Genomic DNA, 13,466 nt, shown 5'->3' with positions numbered 1-13,466 from the left:
TTCAACACGAATAAATATTTTAGTACAAATCAAATAACAGATAAGTACGTTGTCATCTCTATTTAAAATTACAATTTTTAATATAAATTAAAAAAATATACACGTAAAAGATATTTAAGAAAGTCATCGAGAAAGAAATAATTGATTAAGTATTAAGAAATAGTTTTGATAAAGAAAAAATTTAATAGGAAAATGGGGGCTGAGAGGGAGTGGTGATAAATAATGGGTCCCCATTGGAACAAGAAAATGCATGGAGAAGGTGAGGCACTCTATAAAGCAGAGTTGAAGATCTTTTCTTTTTCACTCAGAATAGTTTGTTGTGTTTATTATGGAAGAAGATGGAAGAAGAAGAAGAATGGTCACTGGTGATGATGATGAGTACACAGAAGATGGAACTGTCGATCTTAAAGGAAAACCCATTCTCAAATCCAAAACTGGTCGTTGGAAAGCTTGTTCCTTTGTTGTTGGTATCTCTTTCTTTTCACTCTCTAACTTCTCTCCTTCTTACACAATCACTTTCTCCTTCTACTTAATATTATAATATTATAAAAGATAATGATACTTTGATAACATTATAGTATCATCTACTTATGATTAGTTCATGTTAGTGTTTATAATTATTATTATTAATTGCGAAGTAATTTTGAATCCATCACATAATGATACGTAAATAATATTAAAATATTGTCAAAAAAAATGTTGTCAGAATATCATTATCCTATTATAAGTTATATACATTCCTCGCTCCACTTCTTTTTTTTTAATTCACGTAACATTTTAAATCAGAATTTCATCATATTAAACTTATCATTTTTATATGATATTTGATTTTATCATTTTTTCTATTTTTATTAGTATAAAATTTAGATTCATACTTAGTATTTTCATCAATCTGAATTATGATATACTTCCTCTCAATTCCTTTCTATTGCATGGTAATTTACTAATTATTCTTTTATATTCTTTATTTATTTGCTTACTAATTTATTTCTTTTACTTAAACAATTTTTCTCTTTTCGTTCACCTTTTTTTATTCACTGGTACTTATTTCTCTCTTTACTACAATAGGACACGTAGTTGAGAAGTAGGTTTCGTTTCATAATCTAATTTATGACATTATGGAAGAGTTTATTGATTGTGGCAGAAGGTAGGTGTAGCTATATATATATATATATATATATATATATATATATATATATATATATATATATATATATATATATATATATATATATATATATTTATTTATTTATTTATTTACGTACGTACATAATATAATTAATATTATCTTTTTTTAGTTTACATTAGGAATTCATAGCTGGAAGGGAAGACTACGATTCTTCATAATAGTCTTCATGACTTTTTAACATAGGGAAATTGACATTATGGTTGGAGAAGTTTCAATAGAAGTAAGTAGATGTAAGAGAAACAAATAATTATAAAAAAAAGAATAAAAAGTTTACACTTGTAAAAATTAACCTTGTGGTTTTTTTTAATATTTTCATAATTAAAAATATTTAAATAATTGATTGTGGGGTTACTTTTTTATTTTTATTTTAATAATTATAATAATTATGAGTAATAAAAAATATATTAATACAAGTAACAACAATAATAAATAATAATAAATACATAAACAGAGTTTTTTCCATCACATTCTTTGTTATACTTTATTCTAAATACATTCTTTTACTGATTAAAATTCCAAAGTTTTTTTAATTTAAAACAAGACCAACTAAATACGATAATAAACCTCATGTTTGATGAAACTCAGATAAATTTTGTTTGATAAAATAACATATTAGAGACCCATTTGGGCAATTGTTATGTGTGAATGATGCATTGAATTGGATTGCAGTGTATGAGATATTTGAGAGAATGGCATACTATGGAATATCATCAAACTTGATTCTTTATCTGACAAAGAAACTTCACCAAGGAACTGTCACCTCTTCAAACAATGTCACCAATTGGGTTGGCACCATTTGGATAACTCCCATCTTAGGAGCATATCTTGCTGATGCTCATCTTGGTCGCTATTGGACTTTCATTCTCTCCTCAATCATCTATCTATTGGTATCACTCATCACAATTTAGAAGCAGAAAATCTGAATTTCGTTTCTCATATCTGAGATTTTCTTTGAAATGTTCTTACAATTTTAAAACAAAAATAAGTGTATCATGTTTATATGTTGGCAGGGTATGTGTCTACTCACACTATCAGTGTCCCTTCCAAGCCTAAAGCCACCGGAGTGCCATGAATTGGATGTGACAAAATGTGAAAAAGCTTCCACACTGCATCTAGCTGTGTTCTACGGTGCACTCTACACTCTGGCACTGGGAACAGGAGGAACCAAGCCCAACATTTCTACCATTGGTGCTGATCAATTTGATGACTATGACCCCAAAGAGAAGAAGTACAAACTCTCCTTCTTCAATTGGTGGATGTTCAGCATCTTCATTGGAACCCTCTTTGCAAACTCTGTCTTAGTCTACATACAAGATAATGTGGGCTGGACTCTTGGCTATGCTCTTCCCACTCTTGGACTTGCAATTTCTGTAGTCATTTTTTTGGCAGGCACACCCTTTTACAGACACAAATTACCCACTGGGAGTCCCTTCACTAAGATGGCTAAGGTCATGGTGGCTGCTATTAGAAAATGGAAAACTCCTATTCCTACTGACACTAAACAACTCTATGAGCTTGATTTGGAAGAGTATGCCAAGAAAGGGAGAGTCAGAATTCATCCCACTCCAACTTTGAGGTCTAACTTCTACCTTAATTTCTCATCTACTTCATATTCTTAACTTCTCATCTGGTTTTTGGTTATCCTTTATATATGCATGTAGGTTCCTCAACAAGGCTTGTGTGAAGACTGATTCAAGTGCAGGTGGATGGAAACTAAGCCCTGTTACTCATGTAGAGGAGACTAAACAAATGCTGAGAATGATCCCTATCTTGATAGCCACTTTCATTCCCAGTGCAATGGTTGCACAGATAGGTACCCTTTTTGTGAAGCAGGGTATTACACTTGACAGAGGCATTGGTAGCTTCAATATCCCTCCTGCAAGTTTAAGCACATTTGTGACTCTATCCATGCTTATTTGTGTGGTGCTCTATGACCGTTTCTTTGTGAAGATCATGCAAAGGTTCACCAAGAACCCCAGAGGAATAACCCTTCTGCAAAGGGTTGGAATTGGCCTCATAATCCACATAGTGATCATGGTAATTGCATCTCTAACTGAAAGGTATAGACTTAGAGTGGCAAAGGAACATGGGTTGGTGGCAAATGGAGGAGAAGTTCCTCTCAGCATTTTCATCTTGCTTCCTCAATACATTCTTATGGGAACTGCTGATGCATTTCTAGAAGTTGCAAAAATTGAGTTCTTCTATGACCAAGCCCCAGAAAGCATGAAGAGCCTTGGCACTTCCTATTCAATGACTGCATTAGGCATTGGGAATTTCCTAAGCACCTTTATTCTCTCGACAGTTTCACATGTCACCAAGAAACATGGCCACCATGGATGGGTTTTGAACAACTTGAATGCTTCTCATCTTGACTACTACTATGCACTTTTGGCCATACTCAACTTGGTGAACCTCGTGTTCTTCATGGTTGTGGCAAAGTTCTATGTTTACAGAGCTGAAATTTCAGATTCCATTAAAGTGCTTGGAGAAGAGCTCAGAGAAAAGACATCAAACCAAGTGATTCCAAGAGATTGATTAGATGAAAATGGTGGACTGATAACATGGGATGGTTGGGACAACTGGAAACCAGATTAGCAGAAATCGAGAATATGTCGTAGCTGATATTATAATGTCTTTAACGTGTGATGTTTTGGACTTAATTCATGTTCATTATGGAAAGAACAAGGTAGAAGAGAATATGTGAATTTATTTACTGTAGGCTTAAATAATTTGTGATAATTAGTTGTGCAGATTAAGTGTTTCTTTTGTTGGTAAAAGAAAACACAGGATACACGAAGAAAAAGAAATACGGTAAAATGATATTTACTCTCTATATATAAAAAAAAAGAATAAATGGTTCTTATTTACAGAGTCTATATGAAATCTAGTATGTGTATTTGTTACACAGCATTATTAGTCAAATTTATTGCTAATTTATTATCAAAAAACAGCTGAATGGGTCTTCTAAATCCCACTTTTATTGTTGTCAAAATATAATCAAGTTACGTAGCTTGGCATGCAGCATCAGATCTAGCTATATATACAGATCATCATCCGTGATAATTTCCCACCACTCAACCTCTATAGGTAATATATACGTGTATGTAATATATAAGGACCACGTTTAGTATTTATATTAAGTCACACTTTTAAAGAGAATCTCACTCTAACCCAAAAAAAAAAATGGTATTATTTTAGAAACCAATTCATTATCAATCAATATAATCCATGATGTATATTATAAGAAAATGTAATGAGAGAATATATTTGTATTATATTAATAAATAATTATTTTTTAACTATGTAGTAAAAGCCTTAATTTATAAGCATTTGTATATATTAGACTTGAATATGTCAGTATCTATTTTTTTTATACACTAAAACCAGAATATTTATACGTTAATATTGTGTATTTTCATAATTGTGTCATGTATCATATTTGACATGTATATGTATCTTATATCTTAAAATCCTTTACTATCTATTTTATAGAGCGCGCAGTAATACTTTTATGAAAACGATAATTTATAAAAAAAAATTATTTTCTTAACATTTAATACATCAATAACAATTATATATTTATCAAGTTTTTAAAAATTTGTTATTTTCAATATATATATATATATATATATATATATATATATATATATATATATATATATCACTTATCGCATTTTATTATTTTAAAATAAATATATTGACGTAAGAATCGGTAAATCATAGGTTAGACGCAATGTAAATGTACATAAATGTTACAAAAATTATTGAAATCATCACTTAACAAAATTTTATATTTTTTTATAACCAACAAGTTAATTTTAATGAATTTTTTTTTCAATTATGTCTATTTTTCATTTATTTTCTAATTTATTTGGAACATGTTCTTCATTTTCAACATATTTTATCATTTTATAAATTGACCAGAGGTAGACCCTTTTGTTAGAAAAAGGGTGGTAAAGGTTTCCCAACTACGCATTTTCCACGGCCAAATATGTCAAAATTCTTTCTAAGAACACATTTTAAACATTTTCCAAATGAAATTTAAATAGAAAAATTGAAGATTTTATTGCATTTTTTTCACTCACGTTACTTTTCTTACTCAATCACTAAAGTACTTTATAGTTGCATAAAAGAACACGCACAAGTGCATATTTATTTTAATATATGCTTATCATATCATTTGTTAATTGAAGTCACATAAAAATTATTTATTATAAACTAAATGTATCAATATAAATAATTTTTATATGAGTTTAATTAATAATAAATATAATGAGTATTTTATGTTTAAAAATTCGTCATCGGTATCATAATATTTTTTTCATTAGTTAAACCATTTTACACCATGTAATCTTTGGAATAATTGCGAGAAGAAACTTATACACTCACAATATGAACCCATAGAAATCTTGTTAACAAGAGACAATTGCCACTATTATGGTTGATAAGACTTTCAATAAAGGTGTTGTGGATATAATCAATTATCAATTATTTATTTATTTATCTAAATTGTTTTCATATTTTTTATTAAACGTATATTGGCATAAGTTAAAAAATTATTTATTTAATATTTACAACTTTAACTACAATAAAGTATTCAATATTTATTAATTAAATAATTGGTGAAATTAATATATTTATTAAAAGCAATAATTTATTGATCAAAATGAAACCGTTATAATTTAATAATTTATCAGTTACAAATTCAAATAAAATAAATGCATAAAAATTCATATTATATTAATATTTATTAATTTAATATTTAAAAATTTAATTACAATAAAATGTATATTAGTTATAATTAGTCAAACTAATATTCTCAATTAAATTTATTAATTTATTAAAATTTATTAAATGAGTAATTATTATTATTATTATTTATTAAATAAATAATTAGTAAAAATTGTACTGGTTTCTCTTCAGTAATAAAGGATATCTTCCTTTTATGTATTTGAGTGTGTGAATTTTTGTGGGTATCTTAAGCCACTTTCAGTTTGGTTGGTATCATTGATTATAAGCTTACTTCTTAAAAGGGAAGTTATTTAGTATGATAGAAAAAAATTACCAAGTAAATTTGGTAATTGTTAACTTGTTGTCTTATAGCTTGTTGGTTTACAAATGGCCTATGTATTAAGCTTTCTTTTAAGTGGAACAACGATTTCAAAAATTTTGTTTAGATTGGTGATACACAAAAATGGAGACGGTTCACTATTAAATAGTCTATTTTGTGTGGTTCTAAAGTGAATGATGATTTGAAAGTTACTAATATATATATTATGTTTAGCTTGAGAGTTTCGCTTATGGTAAAATGACTTGGACTGAACTCATGTGTATTTGATTTCTTAAGTCTAAGTATCATAAATATATGTTATTTAAATTATTATCGATTTGACACAGTATTAAATATGCATATGATGTTGTTCTTCAAAATACTTTTTGGACACTAGTTAGGTGTGATTGTATAATATTTGAAATGATCTTTGGTATTATGACATTTGGATATCTAAATTGGTCAGAATTCTTTATTTTGACAAAGTAAGATTATGTTCTATTATTAGGTTTGGATAGGTATTTACTGAAACTTTTCTTCTTTTGTTGCCAATTTCTGTTATTTTTCTTCTTTTATGAATGATACTTTAAGTATCAATATAGTTGAAATGTCAAAATTCATAATGATATCTAACCTGACTTTTATTTTAAAATAATTAGTAAAAAGAATTTTTTATTACTTATATAATTTTTTTATCAGCATATTTATTAATTTTTAAGTTGAACTCATATCTATAGACTCCCTCCAAACCTTTCAAACTAATATATCTATTTATAATTTAATAGTTTAATATATATATATATATACATATTTAAGTACAAATAATATATTAAATCATTTAATTAATGATTATAATTTAAATCATTATAAACAAATTTAATTTAATTCTAAACATAATTTTGAAAAACAAAAAAAAAGGTCATCTTAATTCAGGTCCCGAATTCATTAAGCCACATTGTGCTCATTCAGGAAAAAAAATACATACATGGGGACCATTGAAATTTGAAAAAAAATATTTTATTCAATAGAGTCATTAGTTTTTGACTGCATTATTTATTGGTGGTGACGTAAAAAAGTTCTGATAAATAAGTTATTGTTCATTAAATACTTATTGATACTTTCTATACATATATTGTAGTTATATATAATACGTTTGATGGTTATTTTATTGAAGAAAGAGATTTGTTGGTGCATGAGTGTCGACAGTAGCATATGTGAAGAAAAAGAAGATCATTTGCGTGTTTGGTAGAGTCTAAGAAAGTCATAGGATGTTCATTAAACGCGAAACATGTGTAATTGTTCTGTGCATATAGTTTCAGAATTTTGCTGAGAATTTGTAGCCAAACGTGGAATCTGAACAGAAATCCAAACACATAGTTTTGTTTCTTCAGAACTGAAGATTATCATGGCTATGGAAAGAGGAAGAAGAATGAATGATTATGCAGAAGATGGAACTGTGGATCTCAAAGGAAAACCTGTTCTCAAAGCTAAAAGTGGTGCTTGGAAAGCTTGTTCTTTTCTTCTTGGTAACCTTCTTCTTCTTCTTCTCCTTTTTATCACCATTTCACTATACTTTCTCTATATAAATCTTTACATGTTTATCTAGAATGTTTATATCTATCAAAATTTTAGATTTCATGTAGAAAATTATTTTTATCCATCATAAAATATCTATTTAATGGTTATTTTCTTTATGTATTTAGTTTTTTCATATTTCTGGTTTTGAAGACTTGTTGTTAATTATGTGTTTAAAAGAGAAAAAAAAAATTGAAACGATGAAGAGGAAGAAAGAAAGCATATAAGAAAGAGAGGAGAAGAGTGTCAAAAGAGGAAGATGATGATGTCAAAAGAAAAAAATATTTTCAAGTTAACGTGGAATGTTAGCTTGTCAACGTATGTTGGCATATGTTATTAATAGGTTTCTTCTAAATTTAAACTTGTTTATATTAATAGATCACGTTGATGCATCTTTAAATAAATAAATAAACAATTCTGTAGTTGATTATGTTTTAAGTTAATTCAATTTTTTGTGTTTAGATCTTTAACGTTCCTTTTATGTTCATGTTGTTAGTTATAGTTAGATGATTACTAAAAAAACATTAATTAAAATGATTAACATAATAAAAATTATCTTAAATTGATGTGATTATTGTATTATTGTTAGGTGAGTAATTAAGTTAAATAAGTATTTATTATTTTATCAATTAAGTATACTTTTATTGAATGAGGGTGAATTAAGTTCTTGAATGTGTGTTATGTTATCAAATTTAGTCTTTGAAATTATTTATATATATATATATATATATATATATATGAAATAACTCTATCTACACATTAAAATTAATTTTATTATTGTTACTTAAATTTAAAATATATATATATATTGTTTTTTAATATTTTAGATTTTATATTTTGTTAAAGTGCGTTAACATGATTTGTTGATTTAATACAGGATTAGAATGAACTTAAATTTCTAACTCATCCCTCAGATCAATTAATCATTGGTTAAGGCTTTGTTCACTTGAATGAATTTAAGAGAAATGATTTGGGAGAGTGATTAAATGGATTTGAGAGTAAATTTTTTGTTGTTTATTTGAATGGATTTAGAGGTAAGTGAGAGTGAATTTGGAAGTAAAGTTTCTGAAAATTAGTTTATGATTTGATTGATGTGATAGATTAAAAAAATTTGTTTAATTAGTAGAAATTAAATATTACCAAAATGCCCCTAGTTATTAAAATAATATAAAAGGATAATTGTTAATGTTATATTTAATTGTAAAAATGTTTATAAGAGGAAAAAAATAAAAATTAATTTTTAAAATGTAAAAAAAATGGTAATTTAGTAAATTGAAATAATAATAATAATAACTATTATTATTAATATTATTATTATTAATATTAATATTATTATTATTATCATTATTATTATTATTAAAAAGAGAGAGAGAAAATCATTATTATGATTATTATTAATTATTATTATTAATATTATTAATTATTATCATTATTATTATTAGTTATTATTATTAGTTATTATTTATTATTTATGCTTCTTGGTTGAAGATGTAATACATTCACATAGTGATAATAAAATACATTCACATAATCATAAGTGCAAGGGTTAAAAAGACATTTGATTATAAATCATCTTAAATCTTCGTAGAGCACCGATGATTGAAAAAATAATTGATCCCACAAATCCTTTCTTTCAATCGCTCGTAATTCTTTTAAAGTGAACATAAAATATCTTTCAAATTCACGTAAATAGTTAATTCATTTCAAGTGAACAAACTGTAAGAGAGAGATTATACTTACTCCCATATCACACTAAGTGACAGTCATGCACCTGTAATCTTAAAATAGATACTTGCCTCCTTTATAATTTTAATAAAAAGACACTTATAATCTTATATTGTTTAAATCTTATATTTTTTACATAGATATTCATGTACTAGGAAAACTATAGTGTGATCTTATTAAGAGAGAAATAGACTTAAGGTCTAATATTTGATCAAATGATAAAACATACATATCAATAAGATGTGTTCAAAAATAAAAAATAAAAAATCACAATTCAAAGTTAGTTTCAAATATCAAAGCAAACAAGAAAAAAGAATAATATATATTTTTTATGTAATGAGATTATGTGTGTAAAAAATATAAATGAATAGGAATAAAAACATTTTAAGTTTCTTGAAATTTTAAAATTTTCTATAAAGCATTAACCTTGCTAATTAAATTAATCTTGTAAGAGTGATACGAAAAATATATTCCTAATAAGAAATAATATTCTAGGATGCTTTTACATAATAAACATGAAGTTATTAAAAACAAAGTAGTCACTATAGATTTTTTATTAATAAAGTGATTAATATCCATAACTTATCAAAGTTTGGTGTAGACAATTGAAATGAAATTTCTTATATGATATGATATTGTCCTCAAATTTTCTACAAAAAGATTACTACCAAAACATTAACTAAAAAATTATTAATTAGTGTGAGTGAAGTCAGATAGTTAAGGATTAAGTAAGAACTTTTTATACCACTTTCTCTACTTGATGGATAACCTCTTTTAAAGTAGCTCCAATTGAATAGAACTATTTGTTGTTTAGGTCTATGCTGTGATTTTCTTGGTGAGTCCTTACCATTGTATTCATGCATAAATCAAACATTGTCATATGTTTCTCATAAGGTTGTGAATATGTAAAATAGAATTGCATTGTCTATTGAATTGATTGGATTTGATTTGGTTGAATAAATCAATGAGATGTGTGATGCAGTGTACGAGGTGTTTGAAAGAATGACATACTATGGGATATCGTCGAACTTGGTTCTGTATCTGACAAGGAAGCTTCACCAAGGCACTGTCACTGCTTCTGACAATGTCAACAATTGGGTTGGCACTAACTTTATAATTCCTATATTAGGTGCCTATGTTGCTGATGCTCATCTTGGCCGCTATTGGACTTTTGTCATTTCCTCTGTTATCTACCTACTGGTATGTCTTTTTACACATTTTGCACATCATTATCAAGTTCAAAGCCAATTCTGCCATGATCTTTGTGAAATAAAGTTGTTGTTTGTCCAGATCTTTGTGCAAATCTCACTGACATATCTTGTTGAGTTCATCATCAATGAATAGGAAGTATCCATGTTTAGGTTTATCTTGCTCATTGTTTATAATGGTAGTGTTTAGGTATTGTACATTAGCTTAGCTTCTGCTACCTTTCAATTTTTCTGCTAACTTGTTAAATCTGTTGGCTGGGTTGAAAAATTAATGTGTATTGGCATTGGCAGGGTATGTGTCTGCTGACACTATCAGTTTCCCTTCCAAGTTTAAAGCCTCCTGAGTGCCATGAAATGGATGTGACAAAATGCAAGAAGGCAACCACACTACAGTTAGGTGTGTTCTATGGTGCACTATACATCTTAGCAGTGGGTGGTGGTGGAACCAAGCCCAACATTTCAACCATTGGTGCTGATCAATTTGATGATTTTGACCCCAAAGAGAAGGCACATAAACTCTCATTCTTTAACTGGTGGTTTTCCAGCATCTTCATTGGGACCCTTTTTTCATTCACAGTTCTAGTGTACATACAAGACAATGTGGGGTGGGCTCTTGGTTATGGTATTCCAACTATTGGGCTTGTTGTAGCATTCATCACATTCCTGGCAGGCACACCCCTCTATAGACACAGATTGGCCTCAGGGAGTTCCTTCACTAGAATTGCCAGGGTTATAGTGGCTGCTGTGAGGAAAAGGAATGTGAATGCTACTACTATTGACTCTACACAACTACATGAGCTTGATGTAGAAGAATACACAAATAAAGGGAAATTCAGGATTAAATCCACTGATACATTGAGGTACTAATATCTGTCTGATTCTCTTCTAATATTTTTTGTTTTAAAAACTTTCCTTTCACACTACTTCACAATAATGTCTCATCCAAACTCTGTTAAATTCTGAAAATAGTTTCTAAAATAAGTGTTTTAAAAACCAAAGAACAGAAAGATTTAGGAGATGCTTTCTCATCCTGTTCTGTCTCTTCAAACTTTGTTCAAGGGACAAACTTTCAGAAAACAAAAAATGTGCTTAGAGGACAAAATATTTTCAAATGTACTTATGGCACAGCAGTTTAGACAACATAAAATTGTTTTTGAAACCTGTAAACAAACAAGGTGTAATTCCATCCTGTTTTCTCAATCATTTGATGTGTGATCCTTTTACAATGAAATGTTATGTTCACAAGTACAAACATGCAGGTTCCTCAACAAGGCTTGTGTGAGAACTAGTTCAAGTACTAGTGAGTGGATGCTGTGCACAGTTACTCAAGTAGAGGAAACTAAACAAATCCTAAGGATGATCCCCATCTGGGTTGCTACATTTATTCCAAGCACAATGCTTGCTCAGACAAACACCCTTTTTGTAAAGCAAGGAGCTACTCTTGATAGACACATTGGCAGATTCAACATTCCCCCTGCAAGTTTGATTGCATTCACATCTTTCACCATGCTTGTCTGTGTTGTACTCTATGACCGTGTCTTTGTTAAGATTATGAAGAGATTCACCAAGAACCCCAGAGGGATCACTCTTCTTCAAAGAATGGGCATAGGAATCATGATCCACATAGTGACTATGATAGTAGCATCTTTGACTGAAAGATATAGACTTAAAGTGGCCAAGGAACATGGGGTAGTTCAAAATGGAGGACAAGTTCCTCTGAGCATATTCATTTTGGCTCCTCAATTCGTGCTGATGGGATTAGGTGAAGCCTTCTTAGAGGTTTCAAAAATAGAGTTCTTCTATGACCAAGCCCCGGAAAGCATGAAGAGCCTTGGAACTTCATATTCTATTACTACTGTTGGCATTGGGAGTTTCATCAGCTCTTTTCTTCTCTCCACAGTTTCACACATCACTAAGAAAAATGGCCACAAAGGATGGATTTTGAACAACCTGAATGCTTCTCATCTTGATTACTACTATGCATTTTTCTCGGTTCTAAACTTTCTGAATTTCCTCTTCTTCATGTTTGCTACAAAGCACTTTGTGTATAGAGCTGAAATTTCAGATTCTATTGATGTGCTTGCACAAGAACTGAAGGAGAAGAGATCCAATGTGCCAAACTAATAGTTTCAAGTGATTAGTTGATTCAATATCGATTTATGGACAGCTTAATATTGTAAACACCTATTTAGCACTTTCAATATCTTTTTATCGCTATTATTCTTTCTATCATCAATTACATTTATCATTTCTCTGTCTTCTATTTTATCATCAGATTCTATGTCCCCTGTTGATTAGAGATTGAAAAGGGAAGGAAGGACATAGTAACAGCTCAAGTGTTAGAATAAATAAGGAATCGTTTAGTATTTGAAAGTTCATTAAGTTGTTTAGGGTGTGACCATTTTGCTTTTCCCTCTCTTCACAATTGGAGAGATATCACATTGCATATTCTGACAGAAAACAAGATTGGAGAAAGGAAAATGATTTAATATATCTGAGCAAGCACAAGATAGCGTGTATGCTTTCTAAAGAAAGTGAAAGATGAATATGATACAAAATGTTTGTACATGAATTTTTTTTATCTTTAACTACTGTGTAAAAGTTTAGTATTCTCCATCTGCTCCATCTAAGAAAAACAATTAAATCAGTGTTGCTAGTTGCTTTGGGACTAAATTATAGTAGGCAGTAGAGTGGAATAAAATCTGGTTTATATAATGAA

General features: G+C 28.7%; 2 protein-coding genes across 2 annotated transcripts; both read left to right on the top strand.

Moving 5' to 3' along the window:
• Window positions 1-262: 262 nt before the first annotated feature.
• On the top strand, window positions 263-3,886 carry LOC108325122 (protein NRT1/ PTR FAMILY 5.2). Its single transcript, XM_017558133.2, has 4 exons — window positions 263-467; window positions 1,859-2,076; window positions 2,200-2,765; window positions 2,851-3,886. The coding sequence occupies exons 1-4, from the start codon at window positions 329-331 to the stop codon at window positions 3,722-3,724; spliced, it is 1,797 nt and encodes a 598-aa protein (XP_017413622.2). The 5' UTR covers window positions 263-328; the 3' UTR covers window positions 3,725-3,886.
• Window positions 3,887-7,436: 3,550 nt separating this feature from the next.
• Window positions 7,437-13,130, top strand: LOC108325344 (protein NRT1/ PTR FAMILY 5.2). Its single transcript, XM_017558405.2, has 4 exons — window positions 7,437-7,765; window positions 10,522-10,739; window positions 11,039-11,607; window positions 12,007-13,130. The coding sequence occupies exons 1-4, from the start codon at window positions 7,645-7,647 to the stop codon at window positions 12,869-12,871; spliced, it is 1,773 nt and encodes a 590-aa protein (XP_017413894.1). The 5' UTR covers window positions 7,437-7,644; the 3' UTR covers window positions 12,872-13,130.
• The last annotated feature ends 336 nt before the right edge of the window (window positions 13,131-13,466 follow it).

This window comes from Vigna angularis, chromosome 3 (genome assembly GCF_016808095.1).
Source record: "Vigna angularis cultivar LongXiaoDou No.4 chromosome 3, ASM1680809v1, whole genome shotgun sequence".
Taxonomy (NCBI): domain Eukaryota; kingdom Viridiplantae; phylum Streptophyta; class Magnoliopsida; order Fabales; family Fabaceae; genus Vigna; species Vigna angularis.
This window is presented reverse-complemented; position numbering and strand designations above follow the sequence as displayed.